This window comes from Lipophrys pholis, assembly GCF_963383615.2.
Source record: "Lipophrys pholis genome assembly, chromosome: 14".
Taxonomy (NCBI): Eukaryota; Metazoa; Chordata; class Actinopteri; order Blenniiformes; family Blenniidae; genus Lipophrys; species Lipophrys pholis.
In genome coordinates this window covers 1038368-1060540 of record NC_137633.1, presented here as the reverse complement: position 1 = coordinate 1060540, position 22173 = coordinate 1038368, and the positions used below count along the sequence as shown (strand labels likewise).

Sequence of the window (22173 nt, the reverse complement as noted above, 5' to 3'; positions counted from 1 at the left end):
CCTCAGAAAGTAGGTGCAGGGGGGAATACTTTATATTTTACTCCTAAAACAAGGAAACGCGTTCTGATCCTGGCGGCTTTTGTGTGAAGAGTTTTGTTCATGCGGTGCTGAGTGGATTCTGTGAACTACGAAAGTTTCAAAATGGCTTTTCCTTCAGAATAAAAGCTTTTTTGGAATTAAATCAACGCTTCTGTCAGATTTAGTAGTTAGGATGAAGTTAAAACAGTCATCAGCGTAGAACTCCAGTTTACGAGCGACTGTAATACACAAACCTTCCAGCAGGGGGGGGAGAGACGTGACATGAGGAACCAGAAGGAGACAGTTTCACTTTGTGGGAAATTATTGGATCTAATTGAAGTTTATGTCACTTTTTAGTATTATTTGTCAACATATTGTATAACTTTGTGTTCATTTTGTAATAATTTACCGTAATTTACCCTCGATTTGTGAAACTTTGTGGATGTTTTGCAATCACATGCAGTCATTTCTGTATTTTGACCCTCCTTAGTTTTCATTTTGTGAAGTTTTCTGGTAGTTTTTCACCCAATTCGTCACCTTTCTGTCTTTCTGCTCACCCTATCGTAGTAATACTTTGATATGAGCTGTTTTTCGGCGCCGTTTCAGTCTGTGATCGATTTTATTTCCCTTTATTTTAGTCCTGAGCCTTCATGTTGTTGTAATGCGGCCTTTGACCAGCAGGCGGCGCCTCGACATCAACTTTGTAAACCTGCTTGTTTGGATTTAATTTAATTCCTAAAGTTTATTTTAGCTGCTTTCAACATCACAGAGTTCAACTGTGAGCAGTTTGTGCTTCATTGTGCACAGAAAACATTTCATTTCAGGAGAATATCGAGTTCATTGCTGAGAGTTTTAACGCTCAGAGTTCAGAAATTTTCCGTGAGAAAAAATAACTTTATTTCATGAAAAAAATTCATATTTAATAATAACAGTTAAAAGAATAACCTGAATATTAAAAAAAACATTTAGCATCTGTTTATTGTAGTTTAATGTCACTTTATTGCCTCCTGTGGTTATTTTGGAGATATTATTGGTCTTTTTTATGCTGTTGTGAGGATTTTGCATCGTATTATAATATTTGTGTTCATTGTGGTCGTTTTGCATCTCTTCGCTTGCTTTTTCTAGTTTTGTGACCACGTTGCAGCTTCATAGAATAGAATAGAAATACTTTATTAATCCCTGATGTGGACATTTTTCATCTCTTTCTGTTTAATTTGCAGCTTTTTTCCATTTCATGTCTATTTTTAGCCTCTCTGGTCATTTAAATGAAGTCGGTGATACTTTTATTCTCATTTGCATCTTCTCTTCATATATTCTTTGTAATGTTTGTTCATTAGTGTGTTCATGGTCGTCTTCATTTCCAATCTCACCGTGACTATTCCTGCCTCTCAGTGCTCATCGTGTGTCTTTCTTCATAGTTTCTTGTCTATGTTGGAACACTTTCCTTGTTTCTCTGCTGTTTGTTCAGAAACTGAAGGTAGTTTGCGTCGGTCCAGTGGACTCAGTTCGTGCAGCGGCGCTTCCTGAGCTCTGGTGCTTCGTGTTCGAGATCTCGGGGTTTCATGAACGCAGCCTGAGCTGGTGGAGTCAGTTCACATGCTTCTCTGGAGCTTCTCTGACGAATGGAACCAATTCAGTTTTTCATTTATTCCCCATTCATGCTCTCTTCATCTTTAACCCTGAGATGCTCTCCTCCTCCTCCTCCTCCTCCTCCTCCTCTTCCTCCTCCCCCTCCTCCTCCTCCTCACCCTCCTCCTCCTCCCCCTCTTCCTGCCCCTCCTCCTCCTCCTCTTCCTCCTCCTCCTCCTCCTCCCCCTCTTCCTGCCCCTCCTCCTCCTCCTCCTCCTCTTCCTCCTCCTCCTCCTCCTCCTCCTCTTCCTCCTCCCTCTCCTCCTCCTCCTCCTCCTCCTCTTCCTCCTCCTCCTCCTCCTCTTCCTCCTCCCTCTCCTCCCGGCCAATCGGGACAAACTGACAGACGGCGCCATGGTAACACGAGACCTTCTCATATGTGGGTGGCGGTAAAAAAACAGCTTTTTTATTAGAGCTTAATGGAGCCGCTGGACTGTTTCCAGGGAAACTCTGGTTTTCAGGTGTCTGAAGAGCAGATGAGTTGATGTTTGTGTGTTCAGGGCAGAGCGGTCAGTGAACGCCACACGTGGCGTTTTTCATAGAAATGAGTGGGGATGAAGCAGGTGTTCGCACTCCTGCCCTGTTTTATTCAGTGTACTGTAATCCGATTACTTGTGTCAGTAATGAATAGCACATGAGAGGATAACTTTAGTTGGGCGGATGTATCTGCAGAGTGAGGGATGTCATCAGTGAAAACAGGGCGACCTGCGAGTTACAGAGATGTTTCTGACTGTATACGTTGATATATGACGACAATAATCCAGATGATAATGAGAGTGGAGCTGATGACGGTATTGATCGTGATAATGATGATCGCAACACTGAGAGCGGTGATATAGACGACGCTGAAGACCTTGACAAAGATTACCGTATGTTCTGGACCATAATTCTCACTTTTTTTTAATCGTTTGGGGCCTCATACAACTTTCATTAGGAAATTAATTATATATCGAAGTAATTACCATCTGTGACCACTAGGTGTCATGGTATGACCACATCAAACTGCTATAGTAAAGCCGAAAAACCTCCATTAATCTCGTGAGTCTCGTATTTCACTGACAGAGCAAGAAAACTGATCAAATGTGGCGAGAATCAGAAAACGGAAAGAATGCAGAAAGAGTTTAAAGTATGTGAGTGACGGGAGAAACAAAGGAGGCTTGTCTTTATAAACTAAAAGCACAATGGAACAAATTTACAGAAACTTCTGGAACAACCAGGAATCTGAAACGCCGCAGTGATATCTGCACTGAAACACCAGGGAGATTTGTAGATGTAGTTTTTTCCTTCATGTCACATTTTTCTAACATTCATGACTTTTGGTCCAGATAATACGGTAGATTGACGACGACAACAGTACGGATGAAAGCAATATTGACAACAACAACATCGATCACGCTGATATTGATGATTAGATTTACATTTGCAATATCAACAAGGCCCCGGTGTTGATGGAGAGAATAATAACTGGGATATTGGAGACGACAAAGATATTCAGGATAACGATACCGTCCAATGATTCAATGACGAGAACAACGAATCGATGTCCATGATACTGATGACGACGGTGTTGATGACAATATTTGAGGATATTGACAAAGACAATAGTGACGAGGAAGATCATATTGGATCGCTTACAATAACAACAACAATAATAATAATAATAATAATAATAACAACAATAATATCTAGAGCTACACTCGGTAGATTGCAGACCGTCGCCAACGCTACATTTGTTTGCAGACCCTAGTTAGCATCGCTAGCATGTTAGCAGTTAGCTCATATTGATGCTAACTAGCCTGTCAGGTAGCGACATCACACACTTCTGGTGAGTCGTTTTTGCAAACGTTGGTAAAATACATACATACAAACCAATAAGTCAATACACACAGATGAAGGGCTCCGCTAGCAGGTTACGGACGGCTGCAAGGCATTCTGGGAGACGTATTACTACTTTTATTACGAGAAACTTCCAAAGGAAATTTGACGTGATGAGATGAGAGGCGGTGAATGGGACATTTCTTCCATAGTTTTTTTGGGATTTATTCGTAAACAGATCGGCGTTAACCTCCCAAAATCTAATCGATTGGTTCTTGGATGACGACAAATCATCCCTGTTACACTGCCCCCTAGAGGTCTGGCTGCTTGTAGCAGCTCTGACTAGGTGTTGATGCAGATCTGTGTATATGAAGATTTTTTTTAGTAAAGGGTAGAAGAGGAAATATCAGTTTTTATAAAAAAACCTGGATACTTGGAAACGTAGCCTGAGAAAACAGAGTTTTTCTAAATCTCCACTGTGGCCAAAGGTTTCAGAAATCATCATTTCTTGAGACTTGCAGCTGCGTTCATGTGTAAATAAAAGAAATATCAGCGCTCTGTCGGCGTAAACGTGGCCTGAGACTGAGGGAGCAGACAGATGTGTGTCACAGTGATAGTCTTTACAAACACACTGGCCTGCAGAGCTGAAAGTAATTAGCCAGATTAATGAGTGACCTCACACTGAACTGAGATAAGCAGCAGGCGGCACTTTTTATTCAGGAGAAGAAGAAAGAAAAGCAGCACAAAGCTCTTCAGGACGTCTCCTGTCTGCTTTTAATGAACCGAAACAACATGGCTGCTGCTGCTGCTGCTGCTGCTGCTGCTGCTGCTGCTGCTGCTGCTGCTGCTGCTGCTGCTGCTGCTGCTGCTGCTGCTGCTGCTGCTGCTGCTGCTGCTGCTGCTGCTGCTGCTGCTGCTGCTGCCTCTTCCTCCTCTTCCTCCTCTTCCTCAATCTAACACATCAAAGCCTCTCCCCTCGTCCTCTGGCGCTCCGCACTTCAAACGCTGGGCTGCAATAGTCTGCCGCTGCATAATAATCAGGGGATGAAGCTTTTTAGTATTCACACACAAACAAACCCTCAGCACAGATTACTCATTGTTCTCAGGGTCTCTCTCTCCAATCAGCTTCTCATTAGTCTCATCTGTTGCTCCTCGTTCACTCTCCGATCCCGTCGGAACAAAAACTCATCAGCTTCCTGCTTCCACTCGTCTGCTTCATCTGGTTTTAATCTCAGCTGCTGGTTTCTACTCCGTCCTCAGTGATCATCTCTAATCATTACAGATCATCTCCGATCAATACAGATCATCTCCGATCAATACAGATCATCTCTAATCAATACAGATCATCTCTAATCAATACAGATCATCTCCGATCAATACAGATCATCTCTGATCAATACAGATCATCTCTAATCAATACAGATCATCTCCGATCAATACAGATCATCTCTAATCAATACAGATCATCTCTAATCAATACAGATCATCTCCGATCAATACAGATCATCTCTAATCAATACAGATCATCTCTAATCAATACAGATCATCCCTGATCAATACAGATCATCTCTAATCAATACAGATCATCTCTAATCAATACAGATCATCTCTAATCAATACAGATGGGAATCAGAGGACTCCCTGGACGGTTTTGCATCCAACTGAACATTCTGAAGCTAATTAGAGAAGAACTAGTTTGTATTTTTTACTTCCAGTTAACCTTTTAGAGAGGCGTCAGTCTGGTTGGAGGAAGAACCACAGCACAGCCCTGATCAAGGTTCTAAATGGTATCAGGGGCAATCAAGACCCCCAACAGCTCCCAGTCTAGATCCTAGTGGATCTTCCTGCTTCTGACACCATTGATCAGGTCCTTTATTAGAGACTCAGGAATCTGGCCGGCGTCTCTGGTTCAGTTCTTTTCTCACAGATCGAAGTTTCTTTGTAACTATGGACACACGTTCCTCAGGAACCCATGAAGTCAGCTGTGGGGTTCCCCAGGGATCAGTTTTAGGCCCAATCCTTTTAATCATGACATGCTGCCACTCGGGGACGTCCTCAGGAGACATGGCATCAGCTTCCATAGCTCTGCTGATGACACCCAGCTGTATGTGGAGGTGTCTCCTCCGGTGTCTCCTCTGGTGTCTCCTCTGGTGTCTCCTCTGGTGTCTCCTCCGGTGTCTCCTCTGGTGTCTCCTCTGGTGTCTCCTCCGGTGTCTCCTCTGGTGTCTCCTCCTGTGTCTCCTCTGGTGTCTCCTCTGGTGTCTCCTCTGGTGTCTCCTCCGGTGTCTCCTCTGGTGTCTCCTCCGGTGTCTCCTCTGGTGTCTCCTCCTGTGTCTCCTCTGGTGTCTCCTCTGGTGTCTCCTCCGGTGTCTCCTCTGGTGTCTCCTGAGGACACGAGGACAACTGATGTCCTTCTTAACTGCATTTTATCTATTGTGTCTTTGCACTGTTTTTATATCATGTTAAGTACTTTGTTTTACATTAAGTGTATAAAAAAGTACTTTACAAATAAAGTTGATTGATTGATAACTGATGAATACAGATTCTCTCTGATCATCATAGATTATTATTGATCATCACCAATCACACACACACACACACACACACACACACACACACACACACACACACACACACACACACACACACACACACACACACACACACACACACACACACAATGTTTGCCTGTCAGAGTGAAAGTGAAGCAGCAGCAGCTTCAGACGTTTTCCACCAGAATCAAGTCGAATTCATTAGATTTATTGTTTGTTTGTTTGTTTGTTTGTTTATTTGTTTGTTTGTTTGTTTGTTTGTTTAACAAGCAGAGGCACAATTTCATCTGGTGCAACAAACAAATAAAATAAAAATAGGCTCTATTGGTAGAAACATTAGACTGACGGTCTGAATTTCACTGAGTAGAACTCAGAAGAAAAGATCTTTAAAAACTCTTGAGATGTTTATTGGTTTAGTCCCGGTGCTCCATTACTCCTCAGTCTGACTGAGTATTGTAATCTGACTACATTTTAGATGAATTTGTTTGTTGCCTCGCTAGTTCATTTTTCTTTCCTCCAGTCTCTGTTTCATTGGTTCAGTATTCAGTCTGGGGGGCTCAGATGAACTTATGAGATAATTATCTCATAAATTCAGAAGAACTGAGTCGAGTTGAGTTTCTCATGTGATTGCAGTACGCGTCCTTACATATGAGTATATATTGTATTCAACATATATTTTTCTCTTCCTATACAATCTATATTGCTTCCATTCAGTCTATATATGATCCAATCTTCTCTTTCACTCTTTTTCACTTTCATTATTTCGTTCCTGTTTCCTTCCATCCGGGCTGGAGAACTGATTCTGAGTCAGGATGCGATTGGCGCTCATTATTTTGCCGCCGCCGCTGCTGAGCGCCGCGAGAATCTGTAAACATCTGGAAGGCGTGGGAGCTCATGCTCTCTCTCTCTCTCTCTCTCTCTCTCTCTCTCTCTCTCTCTCTCTCTCTCTCTCTCTCTCTCTCTCTCTCTCTCTCTCTCTCTCTCCCTCCTCCACGGCGGCAAACAAAAGGAATAAAGACGTGGAACATCCTCACAAGCCCACGCCACTTCGTGTGTGTTCATCTGCCTGTGTGTGTGTGTGTGTGTGTGTGTGCGTGTGTGTGTGTGTGCGTGTGTGTGTGTGCGTTTGGTTTCTGCTGCCTGAAATGTTACCGTGGCAACAGGAAAAAGCATCACTCCCCGTTACTATGAATCGCCCTCATCCCTCCTTCACTTCCACTCCTCTCCTCCCTCACTTCACTCCTCTCCTCCCTCACTTCACTCCTCTCCTCCCTCACTTCCACTCCTCTCCTCCCTCACTTCACTCCTCTCCTCCCTCACTTCCACTCCTCTCCTCCCTCACTTCCACTCCTCTCCTCCCTCACTTCCACTCCTCTCCTCCCTCACTTCACTCCTCTCCTCCCTCACTTCCACTCTTCCTTTTGCTCTCATTCACACGTTCACCTGCTTCTTTTTACTCTTTCTTTCCACAGTTTTGGAGTTTATAATGAGTGTGTATTGCAGGAAACGTCTGTGACACAGATCAGCTATATAACGCCTCCATCCCCAGAATAATACAAACTAAATTCCTCTCACTTCTAACCTCAGTATATATATATATATATATATATATATATATATATATATATATATATATATATATATATATATATATATATATATATATATAGTAAATACTGGACATCGATTCTACTTCAAATGTATTTTTATCTTCATGTGGGTTGTTCTCAAATTGCATCGATTTACAGCAAAATAAAACGACCAGGTTGGATTGTTATTACGGCGACTGTCAAAATAAAACTTTGTTCTGATTGGCTCTACTGAGCATGTGCAGAACATCAAGCTACTAGAACCGTGGTAATCATGACCAGCAGCAGCATTTCAGAAAAGTTTCCCCCCTGTTTCCATGGCGATGAAGGCGGCGTGTTTTCTAGCACCACTGTCGCCCAAAAACGCTGCAGATGTTTTGTGTTTTCACCTGAAAATGTCGCCATGTGTGCAGAACCGCACCCTGATGCATGCTGGGTATCTCACCTTGCGCCAGAGCCCCGCCCCCAATAACCAGCCAGTCTGCTGGTGCTGAAGTGATGATCTGACTGCTCTGTTTAGAGAAGGAAGTGAAGCCGAGTGCTCTTGAGCCAGGCAGGCCAGGATGTGTGTTTGTGTACTGATTCTACTCTTGAGCAAGGCACTGAGGGTGACTCACATACTAAAGTCTCACTCGTTCTGTCTGTGTGTATCACTCGTGCCATGCGTATCGTGTGTGTGTGTGTGTGTGTGTGTGTGTGTGTGTGTGTGTGTGTGTGTGTGTGTGTGTGTGTGTGTGTGTGTGTGTGTGTGTGTGTGTGTGTGTGTGTGTGTGTGTGTGTGTGTGTGCAGGCTGCCTGTTGGTGTGGGCTGATCAGTGTGTCATTGTGTGTCCCCTCTCCCTCTCCCTCCTCCTGCCAGTCACCCCAGAGGCCATCGGCTTCCTGTCGGCGGTGGGGGTCTTCATCGTGGCGTTGGCCGTCCTCTTCCTCTTCATCAACAAGAAGCTTTGCTTCTCGCGCGTTGGCGGGCTGCCCTGCCTCGAGCAACATGGCCGCCGCAAGAAGGGACGCGTGGGAATACGCCAGGGGCTGGGTGAGTTAGCATCTTTCTCCTCTAACATGAGATTATAGAGCATCTTCCTCCTCTAGCATCAGATTATAGTGCATCTTCCCTCCTCTAACATCAGATCATAGAGCATTTCCCCCCTCTAACATCAGATTATAGAGCATCTTTCTCCTCTAACATCAGATTATAGAGCATCTTCCTCCTCTAGCATCAGATTATAGTGCATCTTCCCTCCTCTAACATCAGATCATAGAGCATTTCCCCCCTCTAACATCAGATTATAGAGCATCTTTCTCCTCTAACATCAGATTATAGAGCATCTCCCTCCTCTAACATCCGATTATAGAGCACCTTCCTCCCCTAACATCAGATTATAGAGCATCGTCCTTCTCTAACATCAGATTATAGAGTATCTTCCCCCTCTAACATCAGATTATAGAGCATCTTCCTCCTGTGCCATCAAATTATAGTGCATCTCCCTCCTCTAACATCAGATTATAGAGCATCTTCCTGATCTGAGTTTAATGAGTAAATCAGTTTGACTCTATTTAAATAAATCCTCTTCAAAAACACAAAGAAATAATCTGTGGAGTTTCAGTGTTTGTTTTGTTTTATATCTGAGTGATGTCATCAGTTGAAGGTTTCTGTCTTATACAAGCTGAAGCCTGAGAGCTGCAGGAGCTACGACTCTAATTAAACTGTTGAGTAACCGTCGAGCGTGTGTGTGTGTGTGTGTGTGTGTGTGTGTGTGTGTGTGTGTGTGTGTGTGTGTGTGTGTGTGTGTGTGTGTGTGTGTGAGGTGATTCAGTCACGAAGCTTCCAGCAGAAATATGAACTGAGACCTTGAAGGAGAGAAAAGTTGCAGCGAGCCGAGGAGGAAGAGCAGAATCATCTCCACACTCCTTCTTTCTTTCTCTTCACGTCATTTAAACAAACTTTTTCTTTCCTCCCACTTGTCAAACAAAGCAAATGTGCCGAAAGGTCAACTAAATATTTCACACTGTGTACTTTACCACAGTCTCCCATGAAAACAGTGAAGATTATTTAGTATTACGTTTGATTCTGAACTGCAGAAAAATATTATCTCCAATAAGTAATATTTTGTTATAAACACAACAAATATGCACCATCACAAATCACTTTATATTACTTTACTTCTTGGTTAACATCAGGGGGAGTACCAATGTTACGCTGACTTTAAAAGTCACAAATTTGTGAAAATACTGGCAAAATACAACTTCTACTACATATCTTTAAAAAAGTGTTTTCTCATTACGCCTTCATTACTGCTCCATATATCTTTAAAAAACAATCTTCTTTTCTTCTCACTGTAAGACTGTGTGTGTGTGTGTGTGTGTGTGTGTGTGTGTGTGTGTGTGTGTGTGTGTGTGTGTGTGTGTGTGTGTGTGTGTGTGTGTGTGTGTGTGTGTGTGTGTGTGTGTGTGTGTGTGTGTGTGTGTGTGTGTGTGTGTGTGTGTGTGTGTGTGTGTGTGTGTGTGTGTGTGAACATGCTACCTACATACATCGTTTTAAAAATGTTCAAACGTAAAAACGTGACGGTTTTGGGAAATGAAAGACAAAAAATGAAGCGACTTCACTTGAATCGTGTAAATAAGATCTAAAATATTTATATTTCCCACATTATTGGCGACTTTTCGACAGGGTGGTGTAACGACGTCACGTCAACGTCAAACAAAACAAAAACATCCCAAACATACGAGATTTATTCACCAATGAAATGTGGGGCCAACGTTTTGTTTTTGTCTTATTTTGTTAGTTCGTTCGTTGATTGTCGACACTCTGGAGCTCCTCTATGAGCCTTCTGCTAGCACACTGCTAACTCCGCCCCCCTTCTCCACTCCCAGCCAATCACAGGCCAGCTCACTCTGACGGTGCGTTCAAGTACCACTAAAGAATAAGAACCAGCAGTACTTCTTTTCACCTGAACATCACAACACGCGATGGAAGGAGCGGTGGATCAATAACCTGGTAACCTACTGGTTTCCATGGTGACAAATGTGGCTTTGGTGAAAGTCTGCACTCTACAGAGTGTAGCTCTAGAGAGTGAGATGATCACAGCACATTAAGGTGATAACAGGAGTGTTTTGTCTGGATGAGACAGGAAGAGAGAAGTTTTCAGCCTCTAGAAGAGAGGAGGTGTTTCCTCTGTAGCTTTCCTGGAAGCTGCGAGTCAAACTGAGAAAACACTGAGCCGGATTGTGTTGGACCTCCTCTCCTGCAGGAGGCGGAGTCTCAGGTATTTCCAGGTGTGTTTCCTGAACAAACAGCTCATCCAGCCTGGAGCTTCTCCTTGAAGACTGCTCCGGAGCTCCGCAGGGTGAGGCGGGAGGTTCAGGTGAGCCGGGGCACAAAATCTAGATTTAAACCCAGAACCTGGTTTAAAAGAGGAGTTTACAGGTACAGAGTGGAACCTGAAAAGAGCTCCTTATTTGGTCTGTTTTGTTTTAAGGACTGATTCCTTTCATGATTCCATCAAGTCCAGTTTCAGAATCAGAGTTTCAGTTTCACATTGAATTCGTTTCTCTGAGTCTGTATTCGGGTTCCTTTCCTCTTTGTCTCTTATTGTTGATTTGCACGGATTTGTCGGTGTCGTCTGGCTTTTTGTTGAATTTTGCGTCTTTTTGCTGACATTGGGAAACTTTAACTGTCCGTTTCTTCAGTTTTTGGTCTTGTTCTGTGTTACTTTTACATTTTTTAATCATTTTGCTTCAATATTCATTTGTTGTTTGTTAGTTTTTTATAGTTTTGTGTCACGTTTTGTTTCTACGCAGAACGTTCACATGTTATTAGGAGTTTGAGTCTCGTTTATGTTTCTTTGCTTCACACTTTGGGTATTTTCTGTCTCTTGGTCTCGTTTTGCAGTCTGAGTGTGAAAGTTCAGATTTTGGTTTCTGTTGCTTTTAAGTCTGATGTCACATTTTTCCAGCCTTTGAAGAACTTTTGCACTGATTGGATTGGTTGGTGGTTCTTAGATCACCGTCCATCTCAGCGCTGTAGAGGAGCTCGAGGTTGTGTGTTTGCTCTGTTGGGAGTTTTGCAGGCTGCAGTCAGTTGCTGAACAGGTTGTGAGTTGCTGTGTCAACACTTTGTCTTTGTGTTGAGCTTCATCCTTCAGCCTCGCCTCTTTAACAAATCAACACCGATCAGGTCCCACAACTCATTAATTCACCTCTAAAGCCATTAATTAATCATTGGTTAAAATGATGGAAAGTTAAGATTAATGCTGCAATTAATGTCTCCAAGACACAAAAAACAATTATTATTGTTATTATTATTATTATTATTATTATTATTATTATTATTATTATTATTATTATTATTATTATTATAGTGGTGGTAGTATTAGTAGTAGTTCGTATGAATATAGCACATAATTAAATGACACAGTTTGATTTCATGTTCATTTCTTAATGTTCACACATTAGAAACGATGGAAGAAATATACAAATCCATACGAAAACAAATAAGTACAAACAACTACAAAAACATTAAGTTCAGAGACACAGAATTTGATCAATAGTTGTAAAATGTCTGAATAGATAATATAGAATTTAAACAAGTATATAGAAATACACAAATACTTTGTAAAATGTTAAATTTCAATCACACATTTATTTAATTAAGTAATTCAGTATGGTTGTTTTGTGAAAAAAAAACACGATATTTTAGACAGAATAGAGAATATTAAATAATGTATTAATTCCCGAGGGAAATTCTTTTGTAGAAAAGGCTGAATATGTGACGAAAAATATATATAAGTAGACAAAGTTACTATATGAGTATATTATAGTACGCTATACGAGATAAATCTGTATTTACATTTCTTTCAATTCATATTTTACATTTACAATTCCAATCAATAAATAAAAACTAAATATAAAATGTAATCTTTCATGAATTTAAGTAAAAATTATCAAAAATGTTGAATATGCACACATAATAAATAGAAAGGCCGACATGAAGGGATATAGATGAAATAGAAACAGATAAGAGTTTTGATTAAATAGCTGGTGTGCTGGTCATTTCTATAACTGTTTGTTTATTAGTCCTATTTTGGTGGTGTTTGTTAAGTTCTCCAATCGAGGAAGTGAACTTCTTTGTTTTACTACAAATATGTCACAGAGCTCAAAAAGAACCCAGAAATGTATTTTTAAATATGACAAACAGTCCGTTGGACAGAAACAGCAGAACTCTTCGACTCAGAGAGACGGGATGTCGTAATGTGCAGGAAATACGTGATGCTGGTGAATCAAGGTTGCAGTAAATGTCTGCGGAGTTTTTCTGCATCTTGTTCAATCTTCAACACAAAGACTGAAGATTGTGGCGATAAAAGAAGGTCCAGCCTGCCTCCAACAAGGTGTACCTAATGTTTTGGCCGGTGTATGTCAATGTGTGTGTGTGTGTGTGTGTGTGTGTGTGTGTGTGGGCACCGGCAAGCTGCTGAGTCACACACACACACACACACACACACACACACACACACACACACACACACACACACACACACACACACACACACGTGATCGCCGAGTCTCGTTAATCTGCCGTGAAAATCCTTGAAAACACGCGAGTTAATGGACCAATCATCAGCCGCCGCCGCCGCCGCCGCTCGCCCACTCAGCCTCCTTCCTGCTCTCCAGGTAACCATGGCGACGGCTCAGGCAGGTACGCTGACCTGCACTCCGCGTCACTTATTCAGCTGTTGCTATCCAATTATGTGGCGGTGATGAAGCGACCCTCCGGCCCCTGATTGGGTCCAACATGGCGGCTTCCTTTGGTTGGTTGTCGGGTCCGACGGCAAGCAGGCGAGGAAATCCTCCATCTGCTGGAACTGTGGAGGAACTGGCAGCATGGAGGGTGGAGGAGCTCCAGTAACTTCCTCCAGCTCTTCAAGTCACCTCCGTCCAGGACCTCCATCCTGTTGGACCCTCACCCTGTTGGACCTCCACCCTGTTGGACCTCCACCCTGTCGGACTTCCACCCTGTTGGACCCTCACCCTGTTGGACCTCCACCCTGTTGGACCTCCACCCTGTCGGACTTCCACCCTGTTGGACCCTCACCCTGTTGGACCTCCACCCTGTTGGACCTCCACCCTGTTGGACCCTCACCCTGTTGGACCCTCACCCTGTTGGACCCTCACCCTGTTGGACCTCCACCCTGTTGGACCCTCACCCTGTTGGACCTCCACCCGTTGGACCTATGATGAGGGGTTGGTTGGGGGGGCTCCTCATCAGACGAAGGCCCTCAACATAGTTTGACAGAAATCTGAAGAAGTTTTCTTTTCCTCGTTGTTTTTGATATATTTGCTCAATTATGAGACATTTTCTGTCTCTTTGGTTTTCACATCTCTTATTTGGATGATGACAGTATAATCCGCCCCCCGATCCCAACCAGGATTTTAATCTGTAGAAACAATCCCTCCCTCCAGCCTAAACCAGGGTTCCTATCGTTTCCAGGATCCTGCTTCTCCTGACGGTGCATCCGGCGTTCTTATGACAATCTTTCTTGTATTACTGGAAAATGTTCCGTTTTAGGGCAAATAAAGCCAGAAAGGCAAAATCTCAAATTAAAAATCTCTTTATTTGTCAATTCTGCCAAACATTTTCACACATGTAGAAAACCGCATTAACCTCTCATATGACATTAAGAAAATAAATAAAACTGATGTACACTAAAATATAGTCATATTGGAGTAAAAAGGTAAAAAACTGAAGTAGACTTAACAGTGAATAAAACACAACAGAGGGCAAACATAACAGTGAACTGATATGTTTGTATATATGTCTGTTGTGTTCTATTATCTATTATCGAGAAAGAATCTAAAGGTTTTAGTTTTATTTCATCAGAAATCTTGAATTTATTCTTTTATTATGAGATGATGTTTGGATCAAAGTCGAAAATTCCATCATTTTCTAAAGTACGATGTCCTTTTTTATTTTTATTTAAGATGCGTAAATACCCCTTTAATGTGAAATCTAGTTCAATGTTTATAACCGATTATTTATATTTCTCAGGCCTTGTTTGAACCGTCTAGTTTTCCCTGAAGTGATTTGATGGTGATCAAAGTAGAGTTGTGTGTCGTCTGCATAGCGTTAAACTTTCCTTTGGTTTCACAGTAAATTTCTGGGTTTTCTTCAACTTTTTCTGTATTTTTAAGTCGTTCCGCTGCAGATCAACTGATGATCTAATGCTGTGATTCAGTTCGATCCAGTAGTCGTGAAGTTCTGCACATTTGAACCACTGAAGGCTTTTCCTCTCCTCCTCCTCCTCCTGAACTCTCCCAGCTCTTCCCTCTTGTCATCCCCTCTTCTTCCCTGTGTTTCGCTCTGTTCAGTGAACAGCTATGGCGACGACGACGACGACGACCCCACCAGCTCGTCCGACAGCGAGGGCGAGGTCCTGAAACAGTTCGAGATCTCTGTGTCGCGCTCGCAGAGTTTCCGCATGGCAGCAGCGTCGCCGGCGGTGCCGTCGACGGGCTCCGGCGGCGAGCAGCAGTTCCTGCACAGCCAGCTGTCGCTTGGTCGGCGCCACAAGTTCACCCGACTGTCGGACCAGGAGGAGGGCAGCACGGAACCGTCCGACTGCGACGGTACTGAACTCACATCATGGCTGGTTTGAATCCATGACTCAGCAAAAAAAAAAAAAAAAGTCTGCGTGCTATTTACAGGAGATTCAAAACAAGTACGATTTTTTTTGTCCTGTGACGTGTGAAGCCTGATTGTTCCTCTCTTGACTGGAACTACATTTCTTAGGAACATGCATTTGTAGGATGAGCAGCAGAGCTGAGTGTGGGTTACACCCTTTAGAAATGAAGAGAAGTTTTCTCTTCACTACACTTATCTCTCTCTCACACACACACACACACACACACACACACACACACACACACACACACACACACAAGCTGGTGACTCACCTTGTTGCCATAGCGAAACCGCCTCCATTGATATGAGAGTCGGAGCGACCTTAATGACGGAGGATTGGAGATAATTGCCACTGATTGGTCTGCGGGACGACCTGTTCCAGATAAACGGACGAGCTCTGACAGATTACTGAACCCGGAGTCACATGAAGCTGCTTTTAGATCACCGGGACCAGGTTAGATGTTTCACAAAGGTCACAGTCTTAACAAACATCACATGTAATGGCTTCGTTTACTTCTCCTGATCTCTGCTCCGCTAGTAACTGATTACTTTAATGAAGTACTCAGTAATAGTTATTAAAGTTTCAGTAACTGTGATACTTTTGCTTTAATGTAAAAACAAGCGGAGAGCTGCAAAGCTGCTGTCTCTCTTTTCCCTGTCATGATTTATTAGCCCATTATAGAGCATCCTCCCCCCAACGTCAGATTATAGAGCATCTTCCTCCGCTAACATCAGATTATAGTGCATCCTCCCCCCAAAGTCAGATTATAGAGCATCCCCCCAACGTCAGATTATAGAGCATCCTCCCCCCAACGTCAGATTATAGAGCATCCCCCCAACGTCAGATTATAGAGCATCCTCCCCCCAACGTCAGATTATAGAGCATCCTCCCCCCAACGTCAGATTATGGAGCATCCTCCCCCCAACGTCAGATTATAGAGCATCCCCCAACGTCAGATTATAGAGCATCTTCCTCCGCTAACATCAGATTATAGTGCATCCTCCCCCCAAAGTCAGATTATAGAGCATCTTCCTCCCCTAACATCAGATTATAGAGCATCATCCAGATTTAAATGCTCTAGTAGGAAGTCTTCAGAGGAGATGACTTCTCAGAGATCTGACGTCTCGTCTCGTTTCCTGCAGGAGAGCTGGAGGCTCAGAGCCGGACGGGTTTCCAGGACCCGCTGACGGCGGCGATGGAGGAGAGCGAGCGAGCGTCTGACGATGTCTCCGTGGACAAGCCAATCGCAGCCGAGGCGTCGGCCTCCCGGGACACGCCCACCCCGAGCATGAGCCGACAGGCCGCCGACGGCAGGGAGGACACTGAGAAAACCGCAGATCAGGACAAAAACGAAGCCACAGACAGCTCGTCTGCCTTCAGCCCCGAGGTACCGCACTCTGACATCACAGGCTTAGAGCAAGTCTAAACCCAGTCTAAACCCAGTCTAAACTCAGTCTAAACTCAGTCTAAACCCAGTCTAAACCCAGTCTAAACTCAGTCTAAACACAGTCTAAACACAGTCTAAACCCAGTCTAAACACAGTCTAAACACAGTCTAAACCCAGTCTAAACTCAGTCTAAACACAGTCTAAACTCAGTCTAAACCCAGTCTAAACACAGTCTAAACCCAGTCTAAACACAGTCTAAACCCAGTCTAAACACAGTCTAAACACAGTCTAAACCCAGTCTAAACTCAGTCTAAACACAGTCTAAACACAGTCTAAACTCAGTCTAAACCCAGTCTAAACACAGTCTAAACCCAGTCTAAACCCAGTCTAAACACAGTCTAAACCCAGTCTAAACACAGTCTAAACACAGTCTAAACACAGTCTAAACTCAGTCTAAACCCAGTCTAAACCCAGTCTAAACTCAGTCTAAACCCAGTCTAAACACAGTCTAAACACAGTCTAAACCCAGTCTAAACCCAGTCTAAACTCAGTCTAAACTCAGTCTAAACCCAGTCTAAACACAGTCTAAACACAGTCTAAACTCAGTCTAAACCCAGTCTAAACACAGTCTAAACCCAGTCTAAACACAGTCTAAACACAGTCTAAACCCAGTCTAAACACAGTCTAAACACAGTCTAAACACAGTCTAAACACAGTCTAAACTCAGTCTAAACTCAGTCTAAACACAGTCTAAACACAGTCTAAACACAGTCTAAACCCAGTCTAAACACAGTCTAAACCCAGTCTAAACTCATTCTAAACACCGTCTAAACTCAGTCTAAACTCAGTCTAAACCCAGTCTAAACTCAGTCTAAACTCATTCTAAACACCGTCTAAACTCAGTCTAAACCCAGTCTAAACACCGTCTAAACTCAGTCTAAACCCAGTCTAAACACAGTCTAAAATCCAGCCTTCAACCAGTCTAATTCAAGCCTTAAGCCCAGTCTGTAATCCAGTTTAAACCCCAGTCTAAAATTATATCCAAATCCAATCTCAAAGCAAGTCTACAGAGTCCAATCCAGCACGCAGTAATTAAAATGAAGTCTGAAACAACACATGATAATCCAGTCTAATATTGATTTCATGTCGTACGGCTGCTTATAACTATTATTATGATAACAGGTGCATTGATCACATTTTATAATAACTGCTGGATAGAGAAGTAGAATGAGTGTCTCTGACGGTACTCTCAACTCTGAATAATGTATGAAATTAACGACACGTCACTGAACCCCAAAAAACATCTGTAAGTAAAAACACATGTGCATCACTGACTGTCTGTTACCCATCATGCTTTGCAGAGCTGCGTCTGTCGCTGGGCTGTTAGCGTTAGCATTAGCACTCAGCTACTGAGAAGCAAACCAAACAGATCCTGAATAAATCACTGATACTTCCTCCGTTATCAAACAGCAGCTCATGAATAATCAGTAATCAGTGTGTGTGTGTGTGTGCGTGTGTGTGCGTGTGTGTGTGTGTGTGTGTGTGTGTGTGTGTGTGTGTGTGTGTGTGTGTGTGTGTGTGTGTGTGTGTGCGCGCCTGGTAACATCTACTTGAGGTGTATTTGTGTGTGTTTTCATGTGTTTGTGCTCGTAGGAGAGCAGTGATGTCGAATTTAACAACCTCTCAGTCACCGAATCACACTTAGAAATTGGGCGCAATCTGTGCAGTAAACACCTCCCACACACACACACACACACACACACACACACACACACACACACACACACACACACACACACACACACACACACACACACACACACACACACACACACACACACACACACACACACACAAACAAACGAGGTGGCTGGATCAGTGCAGAGTTGTTTATTTATACAGTTATATAACAGAGCTGCCGATGCTACCGCTAATTCTACTACTGCTGCTAATAATAAAACCACCCGTTCCTCCAGTTTTACTGCAATTGAACATAAATCATAATGAATATGAGGAGCTCAACACGACAATCACGGAAAACAAGCTCATATCATGACGCCGCCCAGCCCAATGTGGGTCAAATTTAAAACAAAGGGTTAGTTTTGTTTTGTGTCCAGTTTTCAGATTAAGATTTAATCCATCCTTCCTCTTGTAAGTCACCTGGATTCAAACCAGGACTTTTCTTCTGCTCTGCAAAGTGCAAACCACTTTATTCACACTACACTGAACTTGCCTCAGGTGCAACAGGAGAGTTCTACTAGTCAGGCAGAGAAAGAACATGAGAGCAGGACTCAAACAAGAACTTCCTTTATTGTGAGGAAACATGCTGGGAGTCATGACACCACGGAGGAAACTTTGTTCTGATTGGCTCTACTGAGCATGTGCAGAACTACTGGTAACTCCAGTTGTGGTGTGCATGAGCAAAAGCTGCATTTCCAAAAAGTTGCGTTCTTCTTGGTTCCCATGGAGACGGAGTCAGAGCATTTTCATAAAGTTGTGTTTTCAGTGGCTCCGACCACCGTTGTGGTGTAAACGGACCCCGAGCCCAAAACACTCTGAGAGGTTGAGGTGTGGGCGGGGCCTAAGTCTCCCGGAGCTCCTTGACTTTAACAAACATTTCCAGCAGGAGCAGCCTCCAGACGACGGCGCCTCCTCCCAGGCCGTGTCCTCCCCTAGGACCCCCATCTCAAGGTGTGGCGACCTGGTCCTGACCCTGGAGTACCAGCCGGACTCAGAGAAGCTGCAGGTGGCAGTGGTGGCGGCGCGAGATGTCCCGGACAAGGCGCGCAGCGGCATGGACTCCTGGCAGGTGCACATGGTCCTGCTGCCCGCCAAGAAGCAGCGCCACAAGACGTCGGTGCAGCGGGGGTCGCTGCCGCTGTTCAACGAGACCTTCCGCTTCTCGCGGCTGGAGCCGTCCGACCTGCAGGGGGCGGCGGTGCGCTTCAGGCTGTACGCGCTGGGCGGACGCATGTCCCGCGAGCGCATGATGGGGGAGAAGGTGCTGCGCCTGGGGGGGATGGACCCGGACGGCGGCACCATGGAGACCACGCTGGTCCTGGAGCCCCGCAGTAACCTCAAGGTCAGTGGGACAGCAGCGGGCTGACGGCTACAGCACAGTAATCCAGTACATACAAGAAGTAGGGGAATATACAAAAAGTAGGTCATGCGGTTAGTGATTAAATGAAAAAGAAATGACTCATTAAGTTATTAGGTGAGTAAAAAAGAAAAAGATAATAGCTAAGTACATAATAAGGAGAAAAGTAAATAACTCAGTCAGTTGAGGCTAACTTACTAAAGTGAGTATATGTAACAAGTAACTAAGTAAATAATTGAGTAAGTAATAAGTGAGTCACAGTGAGTAAAATAAGTAACTTCAGTGACCTAATGGAAAAGTAAATAGTGAATGTTAAGTAAAAAATGAAAATAAGTAAGTAAAAAGTCACTAATAAAATTTAAGTCACTTAAGTGAGGTAAAAAGTCACTAAATAACTAAGTAAGAAATAATTAAAAGATAATTGCATGAGTAAGTCGAAAGCAACTAACTCAGTAGCTAAACTAGGATTTAAAGTACTTAAAAAGTCATACTAAAGTAAAACAAAGGGATTCGTTAAGTAATTAGAGGAGTAAAGAAGTAACTTAGTTGGTAAATGGAAAAAAGTAAGAAATGTCAACTCAGTAAATAATTGTGTGAAAGTAGTACAATAAGTAAAAGAGAATGTATCTCATGAGTATTTCCTGTCCTCTCAGAGCCTGGACTCTCAGCTCAGTCTGTCGGCCGTCTCCCAGAGCGACAGCGCCTCGTCCACGCAGTCTCTGACCCACGGCGGCGTCCCCGAGCTGCTGGTGGGCCTCACCTACAACGCCACCACGGGACGCATGTCGGTGGAGCTCATCAAGGGGAGCCACTTCAGGAACCTGGCCATCAACCGGCCTCCGGGTGCGTCGCCACGCACACACCGCAAAACCTCGTCAGCACTAAGTGACCTCCTTTCGCCATCAACAATCAATTTAGCATTAAAATAATTGGAAATCATCTTTTTTTTTCTTTCTTTTTTTTTACACTTTCTTAACTAAGATCTGCAAATTTTCTTAGTCATTAAAGTTATTTATTCACTTATTTTGCCACTCAAATTGCTGGAAACAAATCAGAAGACGTAGAAAGGCAATTAGCATTCAAGCTAATGGAGCTGGGAGAACTCGCAGGTTGGTTGAGTCAATAACTTCTGCTGACCTGCTGAGTGACAAAGCATAACTGAAAGAACTGTGCCCCCGAGAGGCCTGGCGGATTAATCAAATAAATAAATAGTTACGACACAAAAGCTTTGGATGTTTCCAGTGCTAAAGCTAACGCTAACCCTTTGCTCAGGTAGCGGAGGTACACAAATACGGGAGTGTCGTCAGCATAGAGGCGCATTTGTGCTTTAATTTTCCTCTTTAAGTCAGGAGATAAAAAACATCCTGATCCCAGCTCTTTGACTTTGTACTAACATGTGAAACTCTTCCTCCTCGTCTTCCTCCTCGTCTTCCTCCTCATCTTCCTCCTCATCTTCCTCCTCGTCTTCATCCTCATCTTCCTCCTCATCTTCCTCCAGACACTTACGGGCGTCTCAGCCTGCTGAACTCGATGGGTCAAGAGATTTCACGCTGTAAGACGTCGGTGCGCCGCGGCCAGCCCAACCCCGTCTACAAGGAGACCTTCATCTTCCAGGTGGCGCTGTTCCAGCTGTCGGACGTCACGCTGCTGGTGTCCATCTACAACCGGCGCAGCATGAAGCGCAAAGAGATGGTGGGCTGGATCGCTCTGGGCCAGAACAGCAGCGGCGAGGAGGAGCAGCTCCACTGGCAGGACATGAAGGAGAGTCGAGGCCAGCAGGTCTGCCGCTGGCACGTCCTGCTGGAGGCGTAACCGTGAGGAACCCAGTGCTAGCGTGAGCCTCGATCTGCAGGCGCTCAGACCCCAAGACTCGCCCGGAAACAAACATCTTGCTGGTTAGAACAAACTCATCGACGCCTCCAGGCTGAAAGATTCACAGGAAAAACCTTGATAAAAGTTCACGATTTCCAGGCTGATATGTTCCTTGAATTTTAAACATCCTCCACAAATTTGACACTTTTTCTTCTCAAAAGAGTCTTGATAGTCACGATAGATGTGTCTTGAACGCTTCTCAGTTTAGTTTTCTTCAATTAGAAGTGAAAAATGAGCTTCCAGCCTGCCGCTCTGCTCTTCATCCAGCAGTTCTGCTCTTCCTTCATGTTTGATGACTGAAGGTCAAAGAAATGTCAGATATTAGATGGTCGACTATTCTCAGTCGTGTTGCGTAACTGTTGCAGGATATTTGCTTGACATTCACCAGCACTGCAAGTGAAGTCTAGAGCGACGGCCGTACGAGTGAGTGTCACACAGATATGCAAATGAGTAACGTGAGAATGTCAAACCACTGTCGTGGCATTATTGAACGATCATCTTGTGAATGTTGACCGCGTGTCATGTGATCGTTCAGCAA

General features: G+C 43.7%; 1 protein-coding gene across 1 annotated transcript; it reads left to right on the top strand.

The window, feature by feature from the left end:
• The first annotated feature begins 10890 nt into the window (after positions 1–10890).
• On the top strand, positions 10891–21732 carry syt16 (synaptotagmin XVI). Its single transcript, XM_080479783.1, has 6 exons — positions 10891–10965; positions 14966–15223; positions 16422–16666; positions 19290–19748; positions 20417–20606; positions 21262–21732. The coding sequence occupies exons 2-6, from the start codon at positions 15076–15078 to the stop codon at positions 21573–21575; spliced, it is 1356 nt and encodes a 451-aa protein (XP_080335909.1). The 5' UTR covers positions 10891–10965; positions 14966–15075; the 3' UTR covers positions 21576–21732.
• Positions 21733–22173: the final 441 nt, after the last annotated feature.

What these genes read in the sequence shown, in the direction of transcription:
- syt16 (XM_080479783.1), top strand. Translation starts at nt 15,076, where the DNA reads ATGGCAGCAGCGTCGCCGGCGGTGCCGTCGACGGGCTCCGGCGGCGAG. An exon ending in CGTCTGCCTTCAGCCCCGAG is followed by an intron (nt 16,667 to 19,289) that starts GTACCGCACTCT and finishes AAACATTTCCAG; the next exon opens with CAGGAGCAGCCTCCAGACGA. An exon ending in AGCCCCGCAGTAACCTCAAG is followed by an intron (nt 19,749 to 20,416) that starts GTCAGTGGGACA and finishes CTGTCCTCTCAG; the next exon opens with AGCCTGGACTCTCAGCTCAG.